This window comes from Primulina tabacum, chromosome 1, assembly GCF_025594145.1.
Source record: "Primulina tabacum isolate GXHZ01 chromosome 1, ASM2559414v2, whole genome shotgun sequence".
NCBI lineage: Eukaryota > Viridiplantae > Streptophyta > Magnoliopsida > Lamiales > Gesneriaceae > Primulina > Primulina tabacum.
The window spans coordinates 10,648,680-10,659,759 of NC_134550.1; the positions used below are offsets into that span (position 1 = coordinate 10,648,680).

The 11,080-nt window shown below is 37.6% G+C and overlaps 1 protein-coding gene across 1 annotated transcript; it reads left to right on the forward strand.

Annotated features, from left to right (window-relative positions):
- Positions 1–8,046: 8,046 nt before the first annotated feature.
- Positions 8,047–10,715, forward strand: LOC142540946 (uncharacterized). Its single transcript, XM_075647434.1, is given in 3 exon segments — positions 8,047–9,580; positions 9,705–10,139; positions 10,142–10,715. Coding segments are annotated over 3 exon segments (2,349 nt in total). The 5' UTR covers positions 8,047–8,130; the 3' UTR covers positions 10,606–10,715.
- Positions 10,716–11,080: the final 365 nt, after the last annotated feature.

The window sequence follows — 11,080 nt, forward strand, 5'->3', positions numbered from 1 at the left end:
CTGATTTATGGGATCCTTGAATCTCAGGGATTCATTAGAGATATTGAAGAGCAAATGTCTGATGTAAGTGAGCTACTGAAAATTGCCCATGCTCTGCTTAAAGGAAACATGAAGGTATACCTACCTTGGTATGAGTCAAGCGCTGCATCTGATATCTCCAACACACCCCAAGGTTCTCACAACACAGTTATCTCCACTGGATATGTCATGCTCTCCACCACTGCCATATAGGTTCAGCTTGATCATGCCCTGGCTAAGATCATTCAAACCAGGGCTGATTTGATCTACTACGAAAATCTTGTTGCTAACTATAAGCTGGCCTTGGAAATTGTTGTCCATTATGTACAAGAAAAAGGAGAAATGCAAAATGCTGGTGCATAAACTGATGAAGCAGGACCATCGGGGAACAAAAGAAGAAAAAGAAGAAGAAACATCAGTTAACACTGATAGTGATTAGTGATTTTATATCATATGCTCTGTGTTTGTGTTATTTTTAGTTTTGGTATTAAGTCTATGCTCTACTTTGATGATATGCAATGAATTTTTATCTCTTGTGTTGTCTTCTATGTTGTCAACAATGCTAGCTAACTGCACTCATGTTAACATGATCAAATTTAAGGGGATATATGTTATCAAAATCAGGGGAGGTAGATTTTCACATTCAGGGGAGATCAAATGGAGTCAACATAGAAAATCGAGTTTGTGCTCATTTTGTCCAAAAAAGCAAAAATAAGATATTAAAAGGAAAAATAATTCTTGGTTTTCAATATATAATTTATTCCTTAAAATTATCTTTTCTTTCATAATAAGATTGTGCGAAATAATTGATTAAAGATTTTGCCTTTCTATGTCTTCAATAATTATGATAAGATTACCATGATATGATATTATTGTTTAAAAGAGTTTACTTATAATAAAACTCTTGTTTTCATATTTTATAAGACTCTTTTTTGGGATAAACTCTAGGAGAAAAATAGTCTATATAAAGAGGAGAAGTTAGTGGCTGAAAAAGAATTTTGCACGACGAGGAATAGAGAGAAATATTATCAGAGATAATGATTAAGTCTCAGAGCATCACCGTCTGAAGATCGCCGTTGCTACAACGTGTTGCCGTGATTGTTGGAGACATCTGTAGACAACACTTTTGAAAATGTTGATTGAATATCGTGTTTTGTTGCCCCGTTTTCGCCATGTTGTTTGGATTTCTTGAATACGTTTTTAATATGATTATTTGTTTTATGATGCAATTTGATTCCTTAACGTGTTAAAGAATATAGTTTTTCATAGAATCACGAGTATTGATTTTTGTAAACTCAATTCTAACGATTATTTTACCCTGAGGTATCGCACAAGTATTTATATTTGTGCATAATTATCTCTTAGTTATTTTTGTTTAAGTTATTTATTTATGTGATATATTATTTCGTTGCATGTTATCACTAGGTGTCACAACATCTGAGACAACATTGATATCTGATACACGCAACATTTTATAGTTTAAGTTAAACAGAAATCCCGACAATAATATTCATTATTTACACTGTCATGTCAACTCTCACATGTAAGAAAAATCACATACATGAACTCCATATGTGCTAGTTACTGTCGATCCAAATTTATCTTACGCGAGTCTAACATTACTTTTAAATAATCAGCAATATTATGTACATAGAATGGACGTATAGGAGCCGAGAACCGGTATTCTAAATAATTGTAGTGAATAATTGGAGTTCTGTTTGGATTCAAATTGAAAGGTATGTGTGTGGATGGATGGTTTGATTGATAGATAATAATATATAAAATTTAGAGAGATTTCGAACAGTACATGAAAAAATGTAGTACAATTATGAGTGAATAGCGTGTTGGGAAATTACCCAGAAGTGATGCCGATCACGATGATAATATAGTACCGAAAAAAATGCGGAATAAAATAATCAACAAGAACACAATGATTTACGTGGTTCACCCAAAATAGGCTACGTCCACGGAGCACTGCAACTTTTATAACTGGAAGAAATATTACAACAAGTGTATACACCAATACACTCAATATTCCTCACACTCCCAAACCCGTGTATACCGAAAAAATAATTTCTCTAACTCACACAAGAGAATTCCCGCACTCAAGAAAAAATACACTCTTTTTCTATGCACTCTCTTTTTATCAAAGCTGAAAAGTTTTTGATTTTAGGATACTAAAAGCAAACAAGGAAGGCTCAATTTATAACAAATTTCTTGAACCAACTTTGAGGATTTTCCGATGTGGGATATGTGAGAAAATATTTTTAAATTCCGCGTGGGCCCCACCTCCATTAAAAACTCACCTAACAATTCTCCCACTTGAAGACTTGATTTCAATCATGTCTTCACACCATCATTGCAGCAGCTCATATATCTCCATTTATACTTGCAGTCCGACTGAAGTTGAACACAACTTCAGTTTGTCAATGGTTACTGTCTTTGTGAGCATATCGGCTGGATTCTTACTTCCAGGAATCTTCTCCAGCATCAAGATTCCATCTTCCAGCACCGATCTGATGAAATGGTACCTAACCTGTATATGTTTTGTCCTAGCATGATAAACAGGATTTTTTGCTAAATGAATAGCACTCTGACTGTCACAGTGTAACGTGCTATCTTCAAGCTTCTGACCCAATTCTTCCAGAAAGGATCTCAACCATATCATCTCCTTGCTAGCTTCTGTAACTGCAACATACTCAGCCTCTGTAGTCGAAAGCGCAACAATCTTTTGCAGCTTAGACACCCAGCTTACAACTGTACCACCTAATGTGAACACATATCCAGTAGTACTTTTCCTGCCATCCAGGTCACCACCCATATCGGCATCGACAAAACCCTGTAAGCCCAATTTTGACCTCCTGAAGCATAAAGAACAACTAGCAGTACCTTTCAAATACCTGATAATCCACTTAACTGCTTCACAGTGTTGCTTTCCTGGATTACTCATAAACCTGCTCACGACTCCCACTGCATGTGCTATGTCTGGTCTTGTACACACCATTGCATACATGAGGCTTCCGACAGCAGAAGCATAAGGAACCTTATTCATATAAGCCTTCTCCTGCTCCGTCGATGGTGATTGTGCTTTGGTTAGTTTGAAATGGCTAGCCAAAGGAGTACTCACAGATTTAGCTTCATCCATATTAAATCTGCTAACCACCTTTTTACGTACTCTTCTTGAGATAACTTCAAGAATCCATTCACCCGGTCTCTAAAGATCCTCATTCCAAGAATTTGCTTTGCAGCACCCAAATCCTTCATGGCAAATTCCTTTGATAAATCTTTCTTGAGTTTATCAATTTCTTCCAAACAAGCTCCAGCTATCAGCATATCATCTACAGATAGCAGTAGTATGATATAAGAACCGTCAAACCTTTTCACATAACAGCAGTGATCAGCTTGACACCTTAGGAAACCATTTTCACTCATGAATCCATCAAACTTCTTGTACCACTGTCTTGGAGCTTGTTTGAGGCCGTACAAGCTCTTCTGAAGTTTGCACACCATTCTCTCTTTTCCCCGTACTTCAAAGCCCTGTGGCTGCTTCATATAAATTTCTTCATCTAGGTCACCGTGAAGAAACGCAGTCTTTACATCCAACTGCTCCAAATGTAAGTCTTCCTTCGCCACTAGTCCAAGTACTGTCCTGATAGTGGTTAGTTTAACCACCGGAGAGAAAATTTCGGTGTAATCAATTCCTTCCCGTTGTTGGAAGCCTTTTACAACAAGTCTTGCCTTGTACCGCTTGCTACCATCATGCTCTTCTTTTAACCGGTACACCCACTTGTTATGTAACGCCTTTTTGCCTTGTGGAAATTATGTCAACTCCCACGTCTGATTGGATGACAGTGAATCCATCTCATCCTCCATGGCCAACTCCCACTTGGTTGAATCATCATTTTGCATTGCCTCTTCATAGGTCTCCGGTTCACCTTTGTCTGTCAGCAAAATATAGTGAAGTGCAGGGGAGTACCTCTCAGGTGGTCTAATGGTTCTCAAAGATCTCCTGAGTTCAATCACCGGAGTTTGTGGGTCATCATCTTGTGCAGTTTCTTCTTCATCTTCCTGGTTACTGGTTTTCGATTCATTCACAGGAATATATGTCAATGGCACTTCATCAGTCTTCTTGACTTCAGGACATTCATCTCCAGCTCCAATGTCTGACTTGTCCTTGTACAGAAGTTTCTCATTAAATATTACATCCCTGCTCCGAATGATCTTCCGATTTTGGTCATCTCAGAAACGATAACCAAACTCATTATCTCCATAACCAATAAAGAAGCACTTCGGATCAAGTTTTGTTCTGCTTGCTGAATCAATATGAACATAGGATAGACATCCAAACACTTTCAAGAAAGAAAGGTTTATTTCTTTGCCGCTCCATACCTCTTCGGGTATTCTGCAGTCAAGCGGTATCGAAGGTCCTCTGTTGATCAGATATGCTGCAGTGTTAACAGCATCAGCCCAGAATGATTTTGGCAATCCAGAATGCAATCTCATGCTCCTTGCGCGTTCATTCAAGGTCCTGTTCATCCTTTCAGCTACACCATTCTGTTGAGGTGTACCAGGAATGGTTTTCTCCATCTTGATCCCGTTCTGTTCACAATATTTCTTGAACTCATCATCTTCATATTCTCCACCATTATCAGATCGTAAGCACTTCACCTTCAAGTTGGTCTCATTTTCCACCATGGCTTTCCACCTTTTAAAGGTCTCGTAAACATCAGATTTATTTTTCAGAAAATAAACCCAAACTTTTCTACTCGAATCGTTAATGAATGTGACATAGTATCTCGAGCCTCCAAGGGATGTCACAGGAGATGGTCCCCATACATCAGTATGAACCAGCTCCAACTTTGCTGCTTTCGGTTCTCTACCACCTTTTAAAAAGCTCACCTTCTTCTGCTTTCCAAAGATACAACTTTCACATAGTTGGTGTTCAACAGTCTTTAATTCTGGTAGCTTTCCTTTTGACACCAACATCTTCATTCCCTTTTCACTCATTTGTACCAAGTCTATAATGCCATAGACTTGAATTGGCTCTAGCATCCACAGCTGCTAGTGTGTCTCTGCAACTGGAAGTCATATACAGTGTTCCAGTTTTCTTTCCTCGAGCAACGATCATGGCTCCTTTGTTCACTTTCCAGGAACCATCACCGAAGGTCACATTATGGCCTTCATCATCGAGCTGTTCCACCGAGATCAGATTGCGTGTCAATTTTGGTACATGTCTGACTTTGTTGATTTTCCAGACAGATCCATTTGACATCTTCATTCGTACATCACCCATACCAACAATTTTCAAAGGTTTTCCATCAGCCAGGAAAACTTTTCCGTAATCGCCAGCGATGTAATTATCAAATACATCGCGATCACCAGTGGTATGAAACGAAGCTCCCGAGTCCATAACCCAAGAATCAACAGGGCTTTCCATGGATAATAGCAGAGCATCATGTACTTCCTCAGTGACAGCATTGGCATTATTTTTCGTTGATCTGCAGTTCTTTTTCAGGTGACCAGTCTCACCACAGCTCCAGAACTTCATATTCTTTTCAAGGATGTTTTTGTCTTTTCCATTTCTTGATTTGAATCTACCGCTCCATCGGTTTGAACTCCTTTCACCATTCCTGCCTCTTCCTCTGTTATCAAGATTTAGAGCAGATCTCGATGATGTTGCTTCACCCGAGTCTTTCCTGCGAACTTCTTCAGCAAGGATTTGATCTCTAACATCATTGAGTTGTAGTTTTCCTTTTCCAACAGAGTTGCTAACCGCTGCCCGCATCGGTTCCCAAATGTCTGGTAAAGACGCCAGAAGAATAAGTGCCCGAATTTCATCATCAAATTTGATGTCCACCGATGTCAGCTGAGAGACAATCGTGTTGAATTCATTTATGTGCTTTGCCACCGAAGCACCTTCTCCCATCTTCAAGTTGAATAACTTCTTCATGAAATGTACTTTATTGTTTGCTGATGGCTTCTCGTACATGTCTGACAGAATGGTCATCATTTCCTCCGTGGTTTTGGCCTCCGTCATGTTATGCGCCACGTTCTTCGTTAGGGTCAGTCGTATCACACCTAACACCTGTCGGTCAAGGAGCTCCCAATCATCATCCTCCATCTTTTCTGGTTTCTTTCCTGATAGAGGTTGATGCAGCTTCTTACTGTACAGATAATCTCTTATCTGTAACCGCCAGAACGAAAAATCTGTTCCGTCGAACTTGTTGATTCCCGGTCCCGATCCATCATCTCCGGCCATCACTTCTCTAGCCTTAGCAAAAAATCTAAAAAATCTTTTCTGATGTGGAAGATCAGACAAGGCTGCAACCACAGAGCATACTCAGAATTTTTAAGAATTTTCACAACAAGGCTCTGATCCCAGTTGTTGGGAAATTACCCCGAAGTGATGCCGATCACGATGATAATATAGTACCGAAAAAAATGCGGAATAAAATAATCAACAAGAACACAAAGATTTACGTGGTTCACCCAAAATAGGCTACGTCCACGGAGCACTGCAACTTTTATAACTGGAAGAAATATTACAACAAGTGTATACACCAATACACTCAATATTCCTCACACTCCCAAACCCTTGTATACCGAGAAAATAATTTCTCTAACTCACACAAGAGAATTCCCGCACTCAAGAAAAAATACACTCTTTTTCTATGCACTCTCTTTTTATCAAAGCTGAAAAGCTTTTGATTTTGGGATACTAAAAGCAAACAAGGAAGGCTCAATTTATAACAAATTTCTTGAACCAACTTTGAGGATTTTCCGATGTGGGATATGTGAGAAAACATTTTTAAATTCCGCATGGGCCCCACCTCCATTAAAAACTCACCTAACATAGCGATGGATGCCGTTGGATTTTATTCATTGACGAGTGGACTTCCAAGTAGCTATCGCAGTTGATCAAAGAAATCAGCATCTCAATGGCTACCATCCGTTCTTGTTCTTGAGTGAGCGAAAATTGGAAATCTCTAGTATAACTGCAGGAAAATTAGGTTTAATATTTGAAAAGCTCAAGCACAAGAGGAATTTTAAGCGACAAAGTGACATAGGAAAAATGCCAACCAATTAGTTTCAAATTAATTTGATCGGCGGGCAATCAGTTCTGCTGATGAGATTGTGGAGAATGGAAGTGAAGAGTGAGAGTAGGAAAAAACTTATCCAACATCTAACAATAGGAAGCATCGACATATTGAAATAAAGGACATCTCAACATTCAATAAACTTGCAAACTCTTTGCAAGATCAATAGCTATAGTTTCAAACAATTTCAGTTTATTAGTTAAATGGATCTACGACCCGACTCGACCTTATTCGACTCATGAAAAATATAACTTTTAAGTAACAAGTATTAATTCTCACAGCAGATATTTATCGAATCGACATCTCATATATATAAATTATTGAGGTCCTCCCACAACAAACCCATTCAATTACCCAAATACTTATAAGAGAGAATTTCACGAGTTATTTTGTGAAATAGATACCCGACCCGACCCCTAAAAATATTAATTTTCATTACATATTTATATGGAACGAGTCAACCCGTCCGTCTCACAAGAGACATACTCTATAAATTATACATTTGCGTGCATGTACAATAAACTTTTTTATGTGTGTGTACAGTCGTTTTTTGTATACCTACTTTTGTTTAAAAAAATAGAAATTAAATTTAAAATAAAAATTTTAATTTCTATGAATTTTAAAAGTTTCTTTAAACAATTAATTTATAAACTTTTAAATACACTAAATGTGTAAAATAAATAAAATTTGAATTAAAAAATTAATTAAAGTAAATAGGGGTATTTGATCAGGTAAAAAAAATTTAAACAATATAAAATTCATCAAGAAAAATCACTTAAAAGTCCGTATGTGATACTTAAGCTTATAATGATGGAAGCTGTTTGGATTTTATTGATTGACGAGTGGACTTCCAAGTCTTTCTTGACTTGATGAATCAATCTGTCGCATCCGTTCTTCTTCTTGAGTACTATAAAATAAAAGAGAGCAAATCTTGGAGTATAACTGCAGGAAAATAGCCATGAGAACATCCCAAATATCTTCCATCTTATTGCTTCTTCTTCTCTCTTTGCTTTAGATGAACACTGGCTTTTCCGCAGAAACGGAAGCTGAAGCTCTCGTTCAGTGGAAGAGAACCCTGTCACCATCTCCTTTTACCATTCCATGGTCCCTTGATAATATCAGTAACCTTTGTAATTGGACGGGGATTGCCTGCAATGAAGGGGGCTCCGTTTCCGATATAAACTTATCATATGCCAATCTTTCCGGCAGAATTGACGGGCTCGATTTCGGTTCGTTCCCAAATCTCACCAGTTTTAATATCAGCCGAAACCGCTTCAGTGGATTGATACCGTCTAGTATTGGAAATCTATCTACAATCATTTTCTTGGACCTCAGCCACAATATCTTAGAAGGCATCATTCCACCTGAGATTGGGAATTTAACAGAGATTCGGTACATTAGTTTCCGTTACAACAGGCTCAGTGGTGAAGTTCCACATCAAATTGGCAACCTTCAAAAGGTGACACACTTGGGTTTTGGATTAAATCACTTGGAGACGACTGATTGGTCTAGAATCCCGAGCCTCCCTTTTCTGACATTCCTCAGCCTTGGTGAAAATAATCTCACTTTGCAGTTTCCAAGTTTTATAACCAGGTGCCAGAGTATTACTCTTCTTGATTTGTCATTTAACAATCTCACAGGCCCAATTCCCCAATCAGTATTCAAAAACTTGTTACAGCTCGAAAATCTTGATCTGAGCGGTAACTCATTTGAAGGAAATATTCCGTCTTCTTTAAGCCAACTCGTGAATCTCACCTTTTTGAACTTAGGCTGGAATTCACTTACAGGACCTTTGCCTCTATCCTTGTCAAACCTAACCCAACTAACAGACTTGACGCTAAATGATAATAATCTTTCTGGTGATATCTCCCATTTTTTAAGCAATTGGACCCAACTAAAATACTTGGATCTTGAAAGCAATCGCTTCACGGGGGTGGTTTCATCTGAAACAGGCTTACTGACCAATTTATTTGAACTCGCCCTGCAAAATAACAAATTTTCAGGCTGCATCCCGCTGGAGATTGGAAACCTCCTTAATTTGCAGTATGTAGACCTTTCAAATAATCTATTCTCGAGTTCGATACCACCAACAATCACAAATCTCACAAACCTCATTATGCTAAGCCTTTATGCGAACAATCTCAATGGAACTTTTCCACCTACAATTGGGAATTTAACTTCACTCGAAGATTTTGATGTGAGTAATAACCAATTGACTGGCAAGTTGCCTGAGAATTTTGGAAAAAATATTCCTAGATTGGCCTCAGCTGATTTTTCTATAAACCACTTCTCGGGGAATCTCCCACAAGGATTATGCTGTGGATTACATGTCTACGATTTTGCAGCGAAAGAAAACGATTTACATGGGCCATTGCTTGAGTGTTTCAAAAATTGTTCGAGTTTACGTACGACGCGCAATTTGAGAAGGCCGAGTTATCTAGTCTTGGACTCAAATAAATTAACAGGTGAAGTTCCTTTTATCACGAGGATATGAGAAAAGTTACATCCGGACGCCCGTTCAAAAGTTGTTTTCATTTAAATTTTTCGATTTTCTACCCATTAGTTTCTAAGTAATTTGGAGTTTAACAGGAGAGATTCCATCATCCATTTGCGATACGAGTGCCCTTAAGATTCTCCATCTATCGAATAACAGATTGGAAGGAAAAGTTCCACAGTGCATAGGAAACGGAAGTGCTCTGTTATCTCTTGACTTGAATAACAACGATTTGGAAGGAACGTTCCCTCAGTCCTTAGCCAAGTGCCGACAGCTTCAGGTTCTTAACGTCGGGAACAATAAAATCCAAGATTATTTTCCCTCTTGGATGGAAAATCTGGTGGAGCTTCGAGTTCTTGTGCTGAGATCTAATAGGTTCCATGGTACAATGCCTGCTTTAAAGAGTAATATTTCCTGTCCTATGTTGCAAATCTTCGACGTCTCCGACAATCAACTCACTGGAGCTTTGCCAGACCAATATTTCAAGAATTTCAAAGCCATGATTGATGTCAAGGAAAACAAAAATAAACAAAGAACTCAACGTTCACTTACAGCGAGTCTGTAACATTAACTGTAAAAGGACTGGAGCTTCAATATCAGATAATTCTGGAAACACTTACGACCATTGATTTGTCAAACAACCTGTTTCATGGAAATATTTCAGATACAATAGGAATGCTCAAATCATTAAGGTATTTGAATTTGTCCCATAACATCCTCACGGGTCATATTCCTGAATGTGTAGCATATATGAGCGTACTAGAGTCCTTGGACTTATCTTCAAATCAATTGGTAGGGGAAATTCCCCAGCAGTTGACGAGGTTAACATTTCTAGCACGGTTGAATCTGTCATATAATCATCTTGTTGGGCAGATACCCCAATCTAGCGGTCAGTTTTCTACATTTGACAGCAGCTCATACACAGGAAACTCGGGATTATGTGGATTTCCTTTGACTAAGAAATGCACACATGACGAAGAGATGTTGCCACAATAAGGTGATGATGATGGTAGCATTTTGGATGGATTTACGTGGCAAGTTATTCTTATGTGATACGGATTTGGAGTAGTTTTTGGGATCATTGCAAGTCGTTTCGTTTTTTGATCTGCATTAATAGATCTGAGTTCTAAATTCAGCACTAAATAAATTGAGGTTGTTGTACTATCTATATCTATATATATATAAAAGCAGAGTTTTTGCCAAAAATAGTAATTTCCCACCAAAATGTCATTTCTAAAAAAAAAAGATATAAATTTAATGAATCTCGAAATAAGTGTACTGCAATAAATGATAACTTCAATTATTGTTTGTATTGATTATATCAATTATTTTATTAATTTAAATTTGAATTTAATTCATTTTTATATTAATTCAAATATAATTTATGTATTATATGTTTTTTATTTTTTTTATTCAAATTGAAACTAAATTATATTGAAAACATAAACTACATTAAAATTTTTGCATTGAT